At 50.0% G+C, this 21,619-nt stretch overlaps 1 protein-coding gene across 1 annotated transcript in view; it reads right to left on the reverse strand.

Moving 5' to 3' along the window:
* Positions 1–15,332: 15,332 nt before the first annotated feature.
* Positions 15,333–21,619, reverse strand: part of NSF (N-ethylmaleimide sensitive factor, vesicle fusing ATPase) — a 657,569-nt gene continuing 651,282 nt past the window's right edge. Inside the window, exon 21 of the mRNA XM_078645103.1 lies at positions 15,333–18,150. Coding sequence (XP_078501229.1) covers positions 18,129–18,150 — 22 coding nt within the window. The 3' untranslated portion in view covers positions 15,333–18,128. The remainder of the gene's footprint in view (positions 18,151–21,619) is intronic.

Here is a 21,619-nt window from a genome sequence, read left to right on the forward strand (position 1 = left end):
ATGCAGTGTTCACCAACCCCAGTCCCAAGCTGGAGGAAAAAAACATCATCTTCCCAAGCTCCTTGGATTCCCTATCAGGTGGTGCGTTAGGGAATGCGTCTTTGGACATTGAGGCTTGGACTACCAAGCTCTCTAGAGTAGGATGGGAAGAGAGGAAAATAGGGTCATGGTTGCCAGGGTGGAGTCATGGCAACACCATGTCAAGTCAAGTCAAGTCAAGTTAAAATTTATATAGCGCACTACTCACCCAGAGGGTCTCAAGGCGCTTGGAGGAGGGGGTGTTCGTTACTTATCAAATAACCAGGTTTTGAGTTGTTTTCTGAAGGAGAGGTGGTTCTGTGTGAGGCGGAGGTGGGTGGGGAGAGAATTCCATGTTTTGGCCGCTAAGTAGGAGAAAGATCTCCCACCCATGGTGGATCTTTGGATGCATGGAATCGCAGCGAGGGCTTGATCGTAGTTGGCGTGTGGGGGTGTAGAAGGTCAGGCGCGTGTTTAGGTATATAGGTCCTAGGCCGTAGAGGGCTTTGTGTGCGTGGGTGAGGAGACGGAACGTTATTCTCTTGTTGACGGGGAGCCAATGGAGGTCTCAGGTGGCCGGATATGTGGTTGTGGCGGGGGATGTCTAGAATGAGTCTGGCGGAGGCGTTCTGAATGCGTTGTAGTTTTTTCTGTAATTTGGCTGTGGTTCCGGCGTAGAGGGTGTTTCCGTAGTCCAGTCGGGTAGTGACAAGTGCTTGGGTGACCATCTTTCTTGTTTCGGTGGGGATCCATCGGAAGATTTTTCTGAGCATACGTAGGATGTTAAAGCATGATGATGAGATGGCGTTGACTTGTCTGGACATCGAGAGGGAGGAGTCCAGGATGAAGCCCAGGTTCGTGCGTGGTCCGTTGGTTTGGGTGCGTTGCCCAGGGCCGATGGCCACCATGAGTCGTCCCAAGCGGAGGGGGATGATCCTAGGATGAGGACTTCAGTCTTGTCTGAATTCAATTTTAAACGGCTGTTCTTCATCTACTCGGCTACATTTTTCATCCCTTCGTGTAGGTTGGTTTTGGCGGTATTAGGGTCTTTGGCGAGGGAGAGGATCAGCTGGGTGTCGTCTGCGTAGGAAATGATGTTGAGGTTGTGTTGGCGCGCGATGGATGCGAGGGGGCTCATGTAGACGTTGAAGAGGGTGGGGCTGAGTGATGAACCTTGTGGTACGCCGCAGATGACTTCGGTGGCCTCTGATCTGAAAGGGGGGAAGCGGACCCTCTGGGTTCTTCCTGCAAGGAACGAGATGATCTAGTCTAATGCTTTTCCTTTTATTCCGACGTTGCTGAGGCGCTGTATAAGGGTGCTATGACAGACCGTGTCGAATGCTGCAGAGAGGTCCAGAAGGATGAGGGCAGCAGTTTCTCCATTGTCAAGTAGTGTTCGAATGTTGTCTGTGGCTGCGATAAGGGCGGTCTCGGTGCTGTGTTTGGCTCGGAAGCCGGACTGTGAAGGGTCGAGGGAGCCGTTGGACTCGAGGAAGGCGGCGAGTTGATTGTTGACGGTTTTCTCAATGCCTTTGGCAGGGAACGGGAGGAGCGAAATGGGGCGGTAGTTCTTAAGTTCGGTGGGGTGTGCTGTGGGTTTCTTCAGGAGGGCACTGAGTTCGGCATGTTTCCAGCTTTCCGGGAAGGTAGCGGTGTTGAGGGAGCAGTTGATGATATCCCGGAGATGGGGTGCGATGATGGAGTTGGCTTTGTTGAGGATGTGGTGGGGGCATGGGTCGGTTGGCGATCCGGAGTGGATGGAGTTCATCAGGCGGATGGTGTCTTCAGTGCTGATTGGGTTCCAGGCGCAAAGGGTGGCGGTGGGGGGCTTCAGATCGGAGGAAAGGGGGGTGGGTTGATCGCCAAAGCTGGTATGTATGTCAGCGATTTTGCTGTGGAAGAACGAGGCTAGAGAGTCGCAGAGGTCTTGAGAGGGAGTGATGTCGTTGGTGCCGGCGCTGGGATTGGTAAATTCTTTGACGATGTTGAAAAGTTCCTTGCTATTGTGGGCGTGGTTGTCGAGTCGATCTTTAAATGCTGATTTCTTGGTGGATCTGATCAGCTGATGGTGTTTGCGGGTGGCGTTCTTGAGGGCGGTCATGCTGTCAGTGGTTGGGTTTTTTCCGCCAGGCTTTCTCGAGGGTGCGGCAGTTCTTTTTGGATTTCTTAAGGTCGTCATTGAATCAGGGGGCTTTTTTGCTACCTGGCTTGTTTTGAAGGTTTTTCAAGGGTGCTAATTCGTCAGCGCTGTGGGTGATCCATTGTGTGAGGTGGATGGCTGCTTGGTTTGGGTCCAATGATTTGGTGGGAGCGTTTTGGTATAGCGATGTGGTGAGCTGGTTGGTGGTAATTTAGTTCCAGTTTCTACGGGTGTGAGAAGTTGGCCTGATGTGCAGTGTTCACTATTCTAGTGATCACTATATATCAGTCCAAACAACCCTTATTGATGATTGGTTGTAAGTCAACCTTATAGACCAGCTATCCTAGTAGCATGGATACGAGCAGTCTAAGGCTAAGACTCTAGAGGGCGTGTTAAGCCAGCTGTTTTACCATCACATTACCCCTTGAACACCCAGTGAAAGGACACCACACAAGTGTTATGAAAATAAACAATGTATTTATTAGAATCACAACACACAACAACCCTGTACTCTTTATGAGGACAGGGTGCTAGGCACACAACAAAACTCTTACGAAAATACTTAAGTTAGCACGTTATACACAAATGCCCGAGGGGCACGAAAAACCATATACTTTAAAAGTGGAATGCGAAATTACTAGCAGGTAAGTACAGTACTAATAGGCTTTGGACTCGCTAGGACTTGACTATAGAATCGTTAGATTACTTCTAGGAGACCTAGGGGACTCGGGTGCAGAGTGTGCACTCTCACGCGGGATGCGGGACAAAGTCTATGGAAGCTAGTAAAGGCAAAGTTAGTGTTCACGGGCGAACCCGACCTGGTAGGAAGAAAACGACAGTGGATCCTGACCCTAGGATAGTGAGGCTATGCTGGGACACCGAAGTGCCGAAGTTACCTAGCCCAGGGGCTGCAGCTGCATAGGTCTGAAAAGACGTCGGGAATCTTGTTGCCGGACCAGGAGCCTGGAAGAAGGAAGTTGCTGGCAGGCGACCAGGGAAGGAAAGTTCGATGGATCCAAGCCTGGATCAAGGAAGAAGAAAACCTGAAAGCAGAGGGGACCAAGTTCTTGAATCACTAGCCAGTGATTAAGGGGGGCACCAGGATGGCACCGGGCGAAGTCACCTCGACTAGGTGAGTGGGCGACGCTGACTCTGCAGATCTCACGGACCAGGAGGCGTTGTCGGCGACCAGGATGGAGAGGCGAGCTGTCCCACGATGGATGAAGCTGTCGGCGTCGAAGTTACCCAGGATTGGGCAACAAGCCTTGGCTAATTCAAGCCCACGCGGTGGACTCAAAATGGCGTCTTGAGTGGACCAGGAGGGTCCGGGGTGCTCCTCTTTTGGAAGGGAGCAAGGGCCAGCCTGGAGCAACCAGACCAGCAGCAGAAATGTCGTCGGGCGTCGTTCAGAAGGCCACAAGCCAGCGGGCTAGTAGCCAAACAACGCGGTGAGCAGCAAAAAGCAGAAGGGCCCCACGCAGATCGTGGAGATGCTGGGAGGCTGCACTTCGGTGCTGGAGCTGCTCAGGGTCGGGGCTTCTCGGACCCCAAAGCACTCACCAGGAAATTACTCGGCGGGCTTGCTGGAAAGAAGTCGTGCAGTCTTGAAGATGGCCGGTCCCTCGAGGTCTCGTCACACCCACGAATCTCAGCGTGACTGATGATGTAGGTAGAGGTCAGAGGTGCCAGGGAAGCCGGTTCTCGTCGAGCTGGGCAGTCTTGATCCGGAGGAGAGACTTGCAGCAGACCGCAGTGTTCTTAAGATGGTGCCTGCGGATGCAGGGTGACTACTCCTTAGTCACAAGGGAGAAATCTTAGGAAGAAGTCTTGAGTTCCTTTCGTGGAAAGTAGTTTCAGGATTCAAAGATGATCTGATCTGGAAGGGGGCCAGTTCCTACCTTTATCCTGTAAAAAGGGGCTGGCACGCGACTAAGTCCTGCCCTAGGGGTGGGACTAGGAGGGGGGTGGTTACACCCACTTCCTTGGTGGGCTTTTCCCCAGCACAGGGTCTGGAGTGACCCTGGAACTGGTTCCAGCCAGCCTATGCACAGTGAGCACCGGGGTGCCACGTGCAGTCACCTTCCTCTGAAGCCCTGCCTACCTACAATACACAAACCCTGTCTGGGACGGTGCTGGCACCGCCCCTGGCAGGAAACCCTTTGTCCTTATCTCCTGCTCTGGGAGGACTCCCAGCAGCAGGAGGGCAGACTTGTGTCTCGGTGGCAGCATCCATTTTGTGGATGCTAAGGCTCTGTCTGATTTTAACCGGGGTTAGGGGTTACATACATGTCGTGTCCCTCTAGAAGGGTGGAATGCTAACCCCGTCGCCAGAATTGGCGAGGGGTTAGTATTCCAATTCGTATGACACCTTACTCGACATGTTTTGATAAAGCGATACCAGAGTTGGCAAATAACCGCGAGGATTATAATGCACTTAAGAGTATATGGTATGCGATATCATGGAAACGGCTAAGGGATGGATCCCGAAGGCCGCAGACAGGCTCAGCTCATGCCAGAGCACCATCTCACACGATTCCAAGCACTCTGCCTTCAGGATTGTTAAGGCCTGCCATAGGAGTGACTGATAGGAGATCTGTGTGTCCATTTTTAGGGTTAGATATAGGTATACTATATCTAAAGCAAAGGGTGAGTACACCGCCTTGCCCCAGCTGTCGTGCAGCCAGTTGTGTCAGATTTGGATGGCCAGCCATGGGTGGCATAATACATGCTGCAGCCCCTGGTAGGCCCTGGGTACACCTATGCCCTGGGTACCTAAGGTACACTGTACAGGGACTGATAAGGTGACTCAGTATCCAATTTAGATATGTACCTAAGGTACATGGAATCCATTTTACAGAGAGAGCAGTAGGCCTGGGGCCCTGAATAGCAGGGCCCCAGGTCAACTAAGTCAGAAAACCAGCAAAACACCAGGCAAAAAGTTGGGGGCAACCATAGTCAGGGATCTACCTTCCTACATAACCCCCCCCCAAACGAAAGGAGATAAGGCTAGCCTTGCCAGGTAAGCCTATATTGCCTGAGTGGCCATATAAGGAAGTACCAGCACTGGCATGGTTACCCCCTATCTCATGGTCCACTAAGCAATCCCTCACCCTAAGGGTGTCTGAGGGTCTCCACCATAGGGAATCTCTACCTGTGGTGTGTTTTGACAAAGTAAAAGGCTGGTGCTGAAATGGAGTACTGAAGTGAGGCTCCACTAATTTTGGGCTCAGCTTCCTCCAATCATTTTCCACCATATAGGCCTTTCTTTCCAAGACTGAGTTGTTTTGGGCTCTCAGGGTCAACCTCTGGCTACCTACAGCTGGAGGTTGGGTCCCTCTGTTTGGCTTACTGGAGGGACAGGTCAGGCTTGGGGCCCTCAGGTCCCAGGTTTGGCTGTGCCCAACAGTGTCCATCTGTGGGAGGTCCCTAACTAAATTTAAGGGGGATCCCTCAGGAGTCTGTTTTATTTTCACTTGGCTAGGATTACTAGCTTCAGTGCCCTTAATCTGCTGATTGGGAAATTCTTTTGGACAGGGGGCCCCTTGGGGTCCACCACTGGCCTCCCTGACCTCTACAGCCCTGGGCTGACTGAGGCAGGGTAGAGAGGGGCAGGTTACCTGCTCCAGACTGGGTCCCACCTTGGAAGGGTCCACTGACATCAGGGGTTCTGCCAGGCTAGGCCTGACTACCTCTGTGGCAGTTTCTTCACAAGGGGTCAGATCAGTTCCCTGAGGAGGCTGATCTTTTCCTAAAGTCTGGTGGGAGGGAGATTTCTCTTCCTCCTCAATGCTCTCTGTCTGAGTGGAGTGATCCATAGTTTCAGGCTTCACAACACTATCATCTGTCTGAGTTTGAGCTGTGGCCATCACAACTCTCCCAACCTTTTCAGGAGGGGGCTCAGTTTGGGTGTGGGCTGTTACCATGACAGCCTTGACAACCTGTTCTGGGAAGGGAGTTGTCTGAGTTTGGGTTGTGACTGGCACAACCCTCCTGACCTGTTCAGGGAGGACATCTTGGACTGGGGCTGTGACTAACACTGCCCCACTAACCTTACCATGGGGGTTTACCATTCTAGAATGGGTTTCTTGCTCTACCTCAGCCCAGGCTGAGGTCTCTAAATCATTCCCCAGTAGGCAATCTACAGGCAAGTTGGATGTCACTGCCACTCTCTTGGGGCCAGTGACACTTCCCCAGCTGAGATTTACTACTGCCATGGGATGAGTTTTCTTCACTCCATCAATGTTTACCACCTGGTATGTGGCACCAGGTAAAAGTTGCCTTGAGGGGACTAGACTCTCAGTCACCATAGTGATGCTAGCCCCTGTATCTCTATAGGCCTCAACTTTTATACCATTGATGAGGGGCTCCTGTCTGTACTTGCCCAAAGTGTTGGGACAAGTTGTGACGTTGGCAAACCCCATGCCAGTCTCACAGACAAGAGTATCTAAGTTTGGGGACCTGGTTAGGCCAGAGTCCCCAGGAACTCCCAAAGTAAATGCACCCAAATTCTTGGGGGCACTCCCACCACCTGGGGGATTACTACTAGTAGTAACAGGAGGTTTGGGAATGTTACTTGGGGGTATGTTCTCCTTATTGTTATTCTTTGGGCAACTGCTGTCAGTTTTCAAATGTCCCACCTGTTTACAGGGATAACAATAAGGTTTCTTCTGGTTGTTGGAAGGATTCTGGGACCCACCCCCCTCAGAGGATTTTTGGGGCCCTGATGTGGTTTGATCTGGAGATTTATTCCCACCCTTCTCTTGAGGCTTGGTTGATTCCTTTTTCTGGTCACCACCTTGGTTCTTGGGCCTAATCCTGGTTCTGACCCATTTGTCTGCCCTCTTACCCAATTCTTGTGGAGAGGTCAGATCAGAGTCTACCAGGTGCTGGTGTAATAACTGGTTCTGACAATTATTTAAGACTTGCTCTCTCATAATAAGATTATATAATCCTTTGAAGTCAGTAACCTTGCTACCCAGCAACCAGCCCTCCAAAGCCTTAGTGGCACAATCCACAAAGTCAGACCAGTCCTGAGACTGAGTTTTCTGGGTGTCTCTGAACAGCAACCTGTACTGTTCAGTGGTTAAACCAAACCCATCAACCAGTGTATTCTTCAGGACCTGGTAATTGTTAGCATCCTCCACTCTTGTAGTGAGGAGCTTATCTCTACCTTTACCATCAAAGGAGAGCCACAGTATAGCTGCCCACTGACTCTGGGGAATGCACTGCACAGTGCAGGCCCTCTCCAGAGCAGCCATCCATTTCTGGATATCATCCCCTTGCTTAAAGGGGGGCACTATCTTAGTCAGGTGTTTAGTATCTAAACCCTTCTCTCTATCTCTTGGGAGATTGCTGCCACCAGTGGGAGCTAACCCACTCATCTGCTGCTCTCTTGCCAGGGCAAGCTTCTCTTTGGCCAGGGCAATTTCTTCCCTTTCAATCCTCAGTTCAGCTTGTCTCATCCTAGCTTCATGATCCCTTCTCTGAGGGGAAGTAAATCTCCTCTGTGGAGGATTCCTTCTCCCCTGAGAAGAGGCATTAGAGTGCAGAGATCTATTGGAGTCCCTAGAAAGAGATCTATCTCTCCTAACTCCAAGGTTAGGCCCACTTCGGGTTAGTACTGGGGGTCCCCCAGATCCTAGCCCAAGTAAGTCTAAGTTGGCCCTGGTTAGCCTTCTGACTACCTCAAGACCTTTGTCTACCTCATCCCCAGAGAGTTCCTCTTGATCCTCCTCCTCAACTGCAGTAGCAATGTTGGGGAGATCTGGATCCCCAGAGGTTCCCTCTAAGGCTGGCATGTTCTCATGTAACTGAGAAAGCTTTCTGGCATCATATGTCTCTAAGAGACCTATCAGAAAGGGAATGGTGGGGTTAGACCCCTGCTTCAGTTTTCTGGAGACACAGATCTGTCTCATCTCCTGGAAACTGAGAGCTGCATATCTTGAAGTGACCTGTGGAGGGTCAACACTGACCAGGGGAGTCTCAGTAGAATCTCCCTGGGTAGACATGCTTTTCTAGTGAGGTGTAAGTGGTGCACTTACCTACACTATATGTTTGCCTACTGATCCCTTGCTAGAGTTGTAGTTTAGGGTGTGCTAGGCCCTAGGAGCTACAACAGCTGGTTCAGTAGAACTCAGAGTATTCTAAGCTAAGTTATATGTACCTTTAGTACTTATGTGATCTTTCACAAGATATTCTTAGGGCATGTGTGGTAAAACAACAGCAAGCTCAAATCCCAACCGCTGCTCACCAATGTGAGAAGTTGGCCTGATGTGCAGTGTTCACTATTCTAGTGATCACTATATATCAGTCCAAACAACCCTTATTGATGATTGGTTGTAAGTCAACCTTATAGACCAGCTATCCTAGTAGCATGGATACGAGCAGTCTAAGGCTAAGACTCTAGAGGGCGTGTTAAGCCAGCTGTTTTACCATCACATTACCCCTTGAACACCCAGTGAAAGGACACCACACAAGTGTTATGAAAATAAACAATGTATTTATTAGAATCACAACAACCCTGTACTCTTTATGAGGACAGGGTGCTAGGCACACAACAAAACTCTTACGAAAATACTTAAGTTAGCACGTTATACACAAATGCCCGAGGGGCACGAAAAACCATATACTTTAAAAGTGGAATGCGAAATTACTAGCAGGTAAGTACAGTACTAATAGGCTTTGGACTCGCTAGGACTTGACTATAGAATCGTTAGATTACTTCTAGGAGACCTAGGGAACTCGGGTGCAGAGTGTGCACTCTCACGCGGGATGCGGGACAAAGTCTATGGAAGCTAGTAAAGGCAAAGTTAGTGTTCACGGGCGAACCCGACCTGGTAGGAAGAAAACGACAGTGGATCCTGACCCTAGGATAGTGAGGCTATGCTGGGACACCGAAGTGCCGAAGTTACCTAGCCCAGGGGCTGCAGCTGCATAGGTCTGAAAAGACATCGGGAATCTTGTTGCCGGACCAGGAGCCTGGAAGAAGGAAGTTGCTGGCAGGCGACCAGGGAAGGAAAGTTCGATGGATCCAAGCCTGGATCAAGGAAGAAGAAAACCTGAAAGCAGAGGGGACCAAGTTCTTGAATCACTAGCCAGTGATTAAGGGGGGCACCAGGATGGCACCGGGCGAAGTCACCTCGACTAGGTGAGTGGGCGACGCTGACTCTGCAGATCTCACGGACCAGGAGGCGTTGTCGGCAACCAGGATGGAGAGGCGAGCTGTCCCACGATGGATGAAGCTGTCGGCGTCGAAGTTACCCAGGATTGGGCAACAAGCCTTGGCTAATTCAAGCCAACGCGGTGGACTCAAAATGGCGTCTTGAGTGGACCAGGAGGGTCCGGGGTGCTCCTCTTTTGGAAGGGAGCAAGGGCCAGCCTGGAGCAACCAGACCAGCAGCAGAAATGTCGTCGGGCGTCGTTCAGAAGGCCACAAGCCAGCGGGCTAGTAGCCAAACAACGCGGTGAGCATCAAAAAGCAGAAGGGCCCCACGCAGATCGTGGAGATGCTGGGAGGCTGCACTTCGGTGCTGGAGCTGCTCAGGGTCTGGGCTTCTCGGACCCCATAGCACTCACCAGGAAATTACTCGGCGGGCTTGCTGGAAAGAAGTCGTGCAGTCTTGAAGATGGCCGGTCCCTCGAGGTCTCGTCACACCCACGAATCTCAGCGTGACTGATGATGTAGGTAGAGGTCAGAGGTGCCAGGGTGCCAGGGAAGCCGGTTCTCGTCGAGCTGGGCAGTCTTGATCCGGAGGAGAGACTTGCAGCAGACCGCAGTGTTCTTAAGATGGTGCCTGCGGATGCAGGGTGACTACTCCTTAGTCACAAGGGAGAAATCTTAGGAAGAAGTCTTGAGTTCCTTTCGTGGAAAGTAGTTTCAGGATTCAAAGATGATCTGATCTGGAAGGGGGCCAGTTCCTACCTTTATCCTGTAAAAAGGGGCTGGCACGCGACTAAGTCCTGCCCTAGGGGTGGGACTAGGAGGGGGGTGGTTACACCCACTTCCTTGGCGGGCTTTTCCCAAGCACAGGGTCTGGAGTGACCCTGGAACTGGTTCTAGCCAGCCTATGCACAGTGAGCACCGGGGTGCCACGTGCAGTCACCTTCCTCTGAAGCCCTGCCTACCTACAATACACAAACCCTGTCTGGGACGGTGCTGGCACCGCCCCTGGCAGGAAACCCTTTGTCCTTATCTCCTGCTCTGGGAGGACTCCCAGCAGCAGGAGGGCAGACTTGTGTCTCGGTGGCAGCATCCATTTTGTGGATGCTAAGGCTCTGTCTGATTTTAACCGGGGTTAGGGGTTACATACATGTCGTGTCCCTCTAGAAGGGTGGAATGCTAACCCCGTCGCCAGAATTGGCGAGGGGTTAGTATTCCAATTCGTATGACACCTTACTCGACATGTTTTGATAAAGCGATACCAGAGTTGGCAAATAACCGCGAGGATTATAATGCACTTAAGAGTATATGGTATGCGATATCATGGAAACGGCTAAGGGATGGATCCCGAAGGCCGCAGACAGGCTCAGCTCATGCCAGAGCACCATCTCACACGATTCCAAGCACTCTGCCTTCAGGATTGTTAAGGCCTGCCATAGGAGTGACTGATAGGAGATCTGTGTGTCCATTTTTAGGGTTAGATATAGGTATACTATATCTAAAGCAAAGGGTGAGTACACCGCCTTGCCCCAGCTGTCGTGCAGCCAGTTGTGTCAGATTTGGATGGCCAGCCATGGGTGGCATAATACATACTGCAGCCCCTGGTAGGCCCTGGGTACACCTATGCCCTGGGTACCTAAGGTACACTGTACAGGGACTGATAAGGTGACTCAGTATCCAATTTAGATATGTACCTAAGGTACATGGAATCCATTTTACAGAGAGAGCAGTAGGCCTGGGGCCCTGAATAGCAGGGCCCCAGGTCAACTAAGTCAGAAAACCAGCAAAACACCAGGCAAAAAGTTGGGGGCAACCATAGTCAGGGATCTACCTTCCTACAACGGGGCATTGGTTGTGGGTGGTGGTGGGTCGTAGTCTTTCGGTAGTTGAAGTGGACGCAACTGTGGTCCGTCCAATGGAGTTCTGTGACGTGATTGAAGGAGACGAGCTTGCTGGAGGAGAAGATTGGGTCGAGCGTGTGTCCGGCGTGGTGGGTGGGGGTGTTTACCAGTTGTTTGTGTCCGAGATTGGCGAGGTTGTCCAGAAGGGTGGTGGTGGTGTTGTTGTTGTTGTTTTTCTCCAGGTGGAAGTTGAGGTCTCCTAGTAGAATGTATTCTTCGGAGGGAAGGGCGTGTGGGCTGATGAAGTCTGTGATGTCTTCGTTGAATTGTTTGCGTGGTCCTGGTGGTCTATAGATGAGGGTGCCTCTGAGTGTGGTCTTAGGGTCGGTGTGAATTTGGAAGTGAAGGTGTTCGGAGGTTGCGAGGTTGTGGTCGGAGCTGGTCGTGATGTGGATGGTGTTCTTATGTACGATGGCGATGCCTCCTCCTGTTTGGTTGATGCGGTCCTTTCGGATGATCTTGTAGCCGTCCGGGAAGGCTATGGCGATGTCGGGTGCTGATGAGGCGTTCATCCATGTTTCTGTAAGAAAGGCGATGTCCGGAGATGTGGTGTCTAGTAGGTTCCAAAGTTCGGTGGCGTGTTTGTGGACCGAGCGGGTGTTTAGCAGGATGCACTTCAGGTGGTTAGTGTCGGAGCTCTGTTTGGCGTTTGTGTGTTTAGTGTGGGTCCTGATGCAGTCGAACTTGCAGGAGTGGCAGGTGAAGGGTCCATGGGTGTGTCCTGGGGTGGCTTGGTGGCAGTCTGGGAGGCGTCCTGTGTTGAGTGCGGAGAGGGTTGCGGCATCGTACGTTATGCAGGTGGAGTGGATTTTGTGGGGACCAGGGGGTCTGGCGCTGGGCGCGGTCCAGGCGCGGACAGGCGTAGACGGGCTTACCTTAGGCGCACCTTCGGCGCGCATGGGGCGCGTTCGCAGCGCGTTAACGCTGCGCGTATGTTGCTCTGACATAAGTGGATAGTGAAGGGGGCGGAGCGAGGGAGGAGCAGCTGGGAGGTGGGAGCGGGGTGGAGAGACGGGCTGGGAGGCACAACAACAAAATGGCAGCAGAAACAAAAGCGATACCGGACGAGATAGGGGCTATCTGGCAATAGTAAGAATATGGGCAGTGGCACCGGCACAATCAGGCACAAAATACCGATACAAGCAATGCGAGCAAATATGGGCAGGCACAATTAATTATATCATCAATGCGAGCAAATATGGGCAGGCACGATTAATTATATAAGCAATGCGAGCAAATATGGGCAGGCACAATTAATTATATAAGCAATGCGAGCACAATCAGGCACAATTAATTCTGGAAGCGATGTGCAGTATAGCGCTACGATACCGAGTTCACCCGGGAGCGTGGGGAGCGACCGCTTCTGCACAAGTCAGGAGTAAGACGCACCCTCCTCCGTAGCCACGGTAGGGGGAGAAAGCATGCCAAGGTCTGGGGAGATGTCCAGACCACTGGCGTCACACAAATCTTCTCTCCAGTCTGGTTCCTTTAACTGGTCCACAGACACCTCCCAGTCTTCCTAACCCTCTCCTAGTAGCCACTCAGGGTGGTAGGAAATATCAGTGGAGAACAGGGATAAAAACGTACTGGTCGGCACCATCCCCGCGTCGGACGACGTTGGTCCGGCTCCGTGTCCTTAACGAGGAGAGGCCGGGGCCGTCGCCGGCTGGGGACACAACCGTCGTCGGAGGCGGCATGGGTGTTGTCACTGGATTCGGTGCCGGAGGAGTTGTTACGAGGTCGACCAGCGCTGATCCGGATCCAGGCCTGGATCCTTGGGGACCCTGCAGCGCCGGAGCTGAAGCCACCAGCATCGAAGGCCTAGAGCCCCCAACCAAGTCCGCGGGGCCAGAGGGCACGCTGGTGGAATCGGGCTGCCTAAAGAGTGCAAGGCTTCCTAAAAGCTTCGAAGCTGGGCAGGGGTCGGTCCCGGAAAGGGAGGGAAGGCCAGAGACGACCAAAAAGGCTCCGTCGTCGGAGTTGGACTGCCTTCTGCTTCCCACGTTGGCCGACGGACGGGGAGAATGCGAACAGCGGCAATGCTTCTTTGCCTTCTTCTTGTGCTTCGACTTACCCCAAGACTTTGATGACGAGTGGTGGTGGTGGCACTGCAACCGGTCCCGCGACCTCCCTCTTGACTGGGACCTTGAATGGTGTGGAGTGGACTGCCAGGCCTTGAGAAGCTTTCGAGACCGCTCCCGCAAAGACTTCATGTTTATGGCCCGGCAGTCGGAGCACGACTCCGAGTCGTGGTCTTGCCCCAGGCACCAAAGGTACACGAGGGGCGGGTCCGTGACCGACATCAATTTGAGACAAGAGTCACAAGCCTTGAAGACGGTCCGTCGTGACATCCCTTCGTGCGCCAGGCATCAATCGACTCAAAAAAGGTGTTGACAAAAGTCACAAAAACGGAGTCAAAAAGTGACTTGAGGTACTGCTGTCTCCGGATATGCGCTGGCTGGTGTGGAAAAAGAAAGAACTGACGTCAGCGCGTGATGGCGGCGTCTAAATGATACCGCAACGTCATTCCGGTGACCACAACGCGGAGTCGACCGACACCACCTATAGCGCAAGGGTACTGCTGAAGAAAAAATTCTCCGGATCCAGTCTGACGCCTGGGGGTAATTCTACGGTGAGGAATCCATAACTAATTGCCTCTTTCAGATGAATTATGTAAAGTCTGGACCCTATCATGTGGTAATGACAAGGTGTCAGATTCAGTGGGATTGCCAACTGGTTGCGCAGGATGGTGCCAGGTGATACTTCCATCTAGGGCATGGTGGATTCACTTAGGAGTAGGATAGCACTATAGGCTACAAGTGTTGAGGGAGTCCGCGTTAAATCGATCGGAGTAGGTGTAGGGAATAGTACTGGGGCTGAAACTGGCACTGGGGTTGGTGCTCAATCTGATGTGGGGCTAAGGGGCACAGATGACGCAGAAGACAGACCTGCTGGTGGAAGTCTAACTGGAGACCATCTGACTGGAGGCCCCTGTGGTTCCTTGGCACCCGAAGGCACACCAGGGGGAGCTGGTACAGTGCCGAAGAGTTGCAGCATAGACTTCTTGAAGGCTTCAACTTGCTGCAATGTTGCCGAAGGACCTGGAAAGTCAGGATGCATCAGGACAACAAATGGAATCATCTCTGATAGAGATTGGAATGAGACTGAATGGCAGGTTGACGTCCTCACGCCCTCTTTGGTATTCGAGATTGACAGGAAAGGGCCATTTACTGTTTGGATTTATTATGTTTCTTCTTCAACTTACCCAAAAACTTCGGCAGAGAGAGGACCTGTCGCTGGAATGACTTTGGGAGGGGGAATGAGAACTTCCTTTTGACACTGACCGGTCGCAGTACGAAGTCTTCTTATGGTTGGCAACATATAGTTTGGCTCGGCCTTCCCGTAGAGCTTTTGGGAACATCTGGGTGTAGTTGCCACAGGCTATGGAGTCGTGGTCTGACCCCAGGCACCACAAATAGGTCAGTCACAGACATTTGTTTGCAAAAGTCCCTGCAAGGCTTGAACTGTTGGCTTGCACAATGGATACATTTTGACAAAGTCTGGTCAAAGACCAGGGAAAAGCTCAATATCCACCTCTGGAGGAGCAGAAAAAAAAGAACTGATATCAGCTCAAAGCGGTAGCCCTTAAATGCGGCTCTGCTGGAGTGAAACGATGTAGGCACAGAGCCACACAATGCCACCAAGCAGTGCGCAGGAGACATATTCTGAAAGTTTCTGAATCCAGTATGGCCACGGGGATTATTTACAAGGTGAGAAATCTGCAGTTAGAATTATCCTTCAGAAATGGTTCTTCGGTGTGAGAATAAAATCTTAGGCATTTTGTATTTGGTGGTCACAAGCAGCCTTAAGTAAATGATTGAGAGCCTTGAGGGATTCCTCATGTGGCTCCTCTGGGGATGGAGGTACCATTAAGCATTCTTATCTTCTATGCTCAGATGAAAACTTTATAAGCACGAACATTGATGACGATACCGCACTGGGCCTTGTATGAAGTTGAACGAATAGCAATTAAAGACAACCAACAGTCTTTCCAACTAGGAGACACTGAGTAGGCATATATATTTCACAGAAATCCACAATAAAATCACCCGAGTGCATTTATCTGTTCTTCTTTTATTGCAACCAATCAGCTGCAGTAATCCAGATATGTATACATATTTCAGAATAGCTTTGGATCAAAATACAATAAAAAGTTTTACATCATTATATCCAAAGAGATAAATTAATACAATGTTGTGTTGCATTCTGTGTTGGTGTCACTTTTGCAGACTGGGAAAGGAATTTGCAGTTACATACACAATTGAGGAAAGAATAAGAGCACTAGCCACTTAAAATACAATGCACTTCACTTACAACATCAAAGAAAAAACCTTTCAAAAAGGTACAAAGGAGGCTGAAACCACAGTTGTGACAAAAAGAGTGGCAAAAATAGGAGCGGATTTTGCGTTTTGGGCTGACAGGAGGGGTGGGACTCGCCAATGGGGCTCCCATCAGCTAGTGGCTCCGAGTTTGTGGAGATGGCTTTAGCTCCCCTCGGGCAAGAGGTGATCAGGAGGCTTGGAAAGTGGAGGCATACATGAGAACTATTGCAGCAAAGCAAGTGAGCTGGGTTAGCAGGTGAGTAACATTCACACTTAGTTACTAGCAGCCAGGAAAGCATTCCCTTCATCTGGGAATTCTGCCCCAGAGACTTTGAAAAAGCGTGTGCACATACGTGGATCTATTGAGCAGAACCAGCAATATATTTTCTAGCCATGCTCTTCTAAATGAAAGCCAAGCAATCTGCGATTGTCTTTACTGAGCATGTGGGGTACAACTTCAAAAAGAGAACACTGAAGCAGAGCAGAGCACTGGAATGTAGCTGTTGTGCAGTTCTCCAGCTCACATTAGTCGAAAGCTGCAACTATAATGGTCAGCAGATCACAAGTGACTGAAGTCTGGGGCAGGCTACACTTGTACCTCTATCTACATAGAGACGTAGCACCCGATATTGTAATAAAAAGTAGTCTATGCTAAATCCATGCGTGTTTACAATGAGTCTACCTGCGAATCTATATTGCATTTAGTGATCAAAGAGTTTATGTAGTAGATTTCCTATGTGATCTTTTCCTGATAAAGCGATATCCATAGTCTTTGTAATAATATTCGCAAGTGTGATAGATTCTTCTAATCTGTATCAAAACACACTTGCATCGTTCAAGTAATACAACAAACCCTGAATGTCTCCTGTCCAGTTTTTCAATACCCTTTTATAGACATCTGATGTGACTTGTTCACTGCTATACACCAACTCATTCAAAAGAAAGTTGACATATAAAGCGTGTGATGGAAATTAAATTTTCAAAGAATAAGAAAGAAACCATGCTAGAAACCACTGAAATCAGCACACTCAGGCCATGTACCAACAGCCACGAAACAGTTTGCAAGAGTAAAAGTAAGGAAGGCAGGAAAAAAAAATAAAAGATTTGAAAAGATTAATTCCCCAAACTATCTGTGCGACTCGAAGCTAAACTACAGTTGTGGAATGGCGCTGAGAACAGAACGACTAAAATCAGACAGGAATACATACACCTAAAGATGGCATTTCGTGCCACATTACATAGGCAAGTTCACATAGGGCGCTAAGCAGGGAGATCACATCCTGTGGAACACACGAGGTATTTAAGAACAGAGGGGAAAGACCCCTGCCTTTGAATATCAGGGAAGGGTAAAGGATACCCGAAACAATATACGCGCACCTACAATGAAATGCTGCTCTAAAGCTCTCCTAAGGAATGGCCGCTTACTCTGCGGATCTGGTGTTTTGTAATCTTCATCAGAGGTCGTGTTGGGCTGGAGTTGGGCTGCCTTTTCTTGGAAAAGCAATAATACATCAACAACCGGGATAATACCATGGGGTCCTCTCGCACCACACAAACACCACACACTTTAACACCACTTTGTCACGACTGTAGCCGCAGATCACGTTAGTACCCACAGGACCCATCAAATGAAGCACTGCCCAGGCGCCCACGCCTGGAGAGAAGAAATGAACACACAACAGAACCTTTATTTTACTTTATAAAATCTAGGAAAGGACACGACTAGTGTAAACTTCATTGGCATGGATATTTTTCTTTGACATAAAAAGAACCAGCTAAGCCACGATTAAAAGGAGCGGACACCAACACTCTGCTCTTCTGCACGGTTTGTATTTCGAATACCAGGTCCTGGACAGAAGCTGCTCCCTGCTCATATGCGAAGCAAATATACACAAACCTAAGTCCCCAGGGAAAGGGAGGTGTGGAGCAGCATTTCTCAGAGACCTATCCCGGGATAGTGACTGGAGGATGAGAATGTATACTAGCAGTGGGCGTCCTGCCACCACCACGCATTGAGGCAGACTGCCATCTGAGATAACTCATGACACTGCATGCGAATGCCAATCTACCAGAGTGGAGGCAAAGCATGGCATGTCTCCTCCCAGCTGAGTGAGGGTGCGAAGATGTCTCTGCGGCAAGAGAAAGGGGCACTGATGGTTTAGGAGAAGCCTTCGAGTGAGGTATGGTACCCCCCAACTTGCTTCAAGTCATCTACAGGTTGAAGAGGTTCCCACAACCTCAACCAAACTGTAACCAAGTGAGAATGTCCATTGTGTGCCAAACAAGCAAAAGATTTTACAGCAGAACATCTGCCAGACAACACCAGAATATTACAGACATGAGTAAACGAGGGGCTGGGCTATTGCACTAAACATGCACAAGTCCGAGTGCTTGTTAACGGTAGATGAGAGTTTCACTTTGTCCTCTGAGGGGCGCCCAAGGCAAAGATCCTCCCACGTTCTGCACCTCAGTCACCACCTCCTTCTGCCACTGGGGGGCTCCCAACTATGGCAGCAATGGCTTTATCCTCAATCATAGCCACGGCGACTCCTGACAAGATAAAAAAAAAGGAAGAGGGGTTAAGGCTGGCAATCTCTCTTTATGCTTCAAATAATGGGATGGGCCCAACAGATAGTAAAATACAACCAAATATGACGCCAAATAAAATAGTACGTGCATCAGGAGGTGTCCTAACTGTGCAACATTGAGGCTTACACATTAAAGTCTTGCACTTCTAAAATCCTTTAGAAAATAATCTCAAATGAATTTTGCTTACAGAAGTCATGAGAATTCAAGTGACATAACACATTACTCTTTACTTAAAGAACAAGTTACTTACCTCCCGTAACGCTGTTTCTGGTAGAGACTCTTATCTAGCTGCAGAGTCCCCATCTTCTGAATATTCTCCAGTTGTCAGACTGGATCTGGAAACCTTTCAGCAGTACCTCTTTACACCACTAGGTAGCTCCGCACTGTTGCCGCTCTGGAAATGGTGTGTGGGGCCTATATGGGTGCCACTCCCGTATGTGGATGTCAGTTGCTTTCAAGCCTGTCCGCGCCCCCAGACATAGAGCCTGGTATGTCTAGTGTGCAGATTCCTAAACTTGGGACATTATTACGGACAGAATCCACTCATAGAACAGAAAGGATCAATAAACAATCTGAGCTAGACAGAGGCTGTACCAGAAGGAGCGTTACCGAAGGTAAGTACCTTATTGCCCTTCGCGGTGAACCGGACCATCCAGACAATAGTGCTTTGTGGGCATATGTAGGGACACTGACGTAGCCGCGTAGGAGATGTCTAGGACAGGGACTCCATGTGCTAACACAGTGGTAGGGGCTTTGGCCCTGGTAGAATGAGCATGCCCTCCTTCCAGAGTCTGCTTTTGAGCTAAGGAGTAGCAGAAGTTAGAGCAGAGCACGGTCCATTGGGAGATGGTTCTCTTCTGCACAGCCTTGCCTTTTTTTTGCTCAAACAAACCCCACAAAGAACTGGTTGTCTATCCAGTGATCCTTGGTATGATCTATATGCGAAGCTCAGTGCTTTCTTAGAGCCCAAACTATTGAGTCTATCCTACTCCTTAGAGGGGTGAGGCAGATTGTAGAAAGCCAGCAAGGTGTTGTATTGATCGACGTGGAACAGTGTCACAACCATAGGCAAGCGAGATGCCAGTGTCCGCAAAACTACGTAGTTTGGGAAGAAAGTGGTATATGGCAGGTTAACACAGAGAGCTTAAAGCTCACCCACAAGCCGCACCGATGGTATTGCAACACGAAACACTGTCTTGAGGCAGAGTAGCCTCAATGAACAGCAGTAAAGCGACTCAAATGGAATTCATACCAGGAAAGTGAGGACCAAGCTAAAGTCTCTTTAGGAAGGTAGGATCCTTCTGCATTGTTACCCCCACGTTTTGCCTGGTACTATGCTGGTTTTTGACTAGCCTGAGTGGGATCCTGCTAATCAGGACTCCAGCCTATCTGCTTTCTCCCAAAAGAGTTGTGTTCAGTACTTGGGTACATCCCAGATTGGATACTGGGGTACCCTTATCAGTCCTTAGTAAATGGTACTAAGGTACCCTGGGCATGGGTACCCCAGATTTCTCCCATGGGCTGAAGCATGCATTATTCTACCCATAAGAGACCATGCAAAGGGGAACTACAGGCCTGCTATTGCAGCCTGTGTACGTTGGAGCTTGCACCACTTACTTAAGATATAGGATTCCTATATCTAAGGGTCACTGCACTTAAAACCTATAAGTCGCCCCTATAGCAGTCCTTTGCAATCCTGAAGGCAGGGTGCTTGGTTCTAAGTGAGAAATGCCCCTGCATGAGCAGGACACCCCTGCAGCCTACGGAGTCCATTCTCCCGGGTTGTGAGTGAAGCAGCCATATGCAACATAGAGGGGCAAAGCGTAATCACGCAATGACCATTTGGAAGAGCCCTCCGTTAGGCTCTCAGTGTTCCCGGTGCCAACCTTCTAGATCTGGAAAGCACAAAATGGTTGCTGCCGACCAGAGACACATTTCTGCCCTTCTGCTGCTGAGCCAAGCATGAGCGGAGGAAGGTGGAACAATAGGCATCCTGTCACAGGGAAGTGTGGCCACCTCTCAGACTGGATTTAGTGTATTGGGACCAGGTGGGTGCACTTGTCAGTGCCAGAAAGTCTGCATGAGGAGCACACTTGGTGTCCCCGTGCATAGTCCAGTTTAAACCAGTTCTGGGAGCCATTGGCTCTAGCTCTGACGCGAAACAGAACAAAGGACATGGGAGTAACCTCCCCCCTGTCCACACCATCCCCTGGGAAGGTCCCCATAATCTTCCCAACCCTTTACCTAGCGTACTTAAGGGTTTACCTGGGTGTAGGTCCCTAGATTCGTCGTGGGATAAGATTCAGATCAGACTCCAGTTCTACTTCTACCCTCTGGGTACTCTGGACTTCGCTGGACTTTGTTTGGGCCTGACTTCATCTCCCCTCCAGTCTGCTGCATCATCTGTGCTTGTGCATCATACATGAACCTTCCAAGGCCTGTGAAGCATCAAAGACAGTTGAAGGAATCTCCCTTGGAGTGAAGGAGTCCCTAACAGGCACTGCAACTAAGTTGACTGGTCTGCTGATCCTGAGCTCCTCCGGACCCCGTAAGGCTCTGCAACACAGGTGGAAGCCTGCTCCTCACAGCTGCAGAGTCAAGGTCCTCGTCATCCACCCTGCAACACCCGACATGGGACGGCATTCATCTTCCAAGTCTTCTAGTCACCCCCAGAGTGACATAGACTCTGTCCCCTCTGCTTGCAGGCACCTTTCATCAAGAATCCATCTTTTGATTCATCAGACACTTCTTCCTTCTTCCACAGCGGCACTTTCCTGAAGCCCCCCTTCGGGTTAGACTGCGGTTTCTGACTCCACTTCACACATATGCACCCGGCTTCCCTGGTGTAGGTAACATAGGTACTAGGGTATCCACAGGTGGGGTGGCTCTCCAACCTTCTGTCTTCTTCAAGGTACACTGGGAAGGGTCCTTAATCTTGAAAAATCCGACTGCGACTTGCACATAGACTGCACACGCTCTCCAAGGGGTCCCAATCTACTTACCTTGGGTGTTTCTGTCTGCCCCTAGGAATTCTGCGTCCCCTCAACATCGTCCTGACCTGAGTTGTGGTTCTTATACCACTTTCTTAATATATGGTTTGGTCCTCCTCTGGAGCCCACTGTGTATATCGTGCTATTTACTGTATTTCTTGCTAAAGTATTGTGTGCATTGTATTTATCTCTGTGTTGGAAATACTTCAACGTATTAGAGAGCATTATATAATACATATTTTTATAAATACTTGGTGTGGTTCTTTTCACTTAATCTATACTATAATACTGCATTCTAGTAAAACAAGGTGCTTTACACTTCTTCTAGACTAAGCATGAAGGCTGCTCTATACAGCTACCACTTAGAGAGCTTTCTAAGGTTGTCTAAGACCTCTTAAATCACCATAAGGGTTGTCTGGACTGGTGCAGGGTGCCCACTT

Source organism: Lissotriton helveticus, chromosome 5_1 (genome assembly GCF_964261635.1).
Source record: "Lissotriton helveticus chromosome 5_1, aLisHel1.1, whole genome shotgun sequence".
NCBI lineage: Eukaryota > Metazoa > Chordata > Amphibia > Caudata > Salamandridae > Lissotriton > Lissotriton helveticus.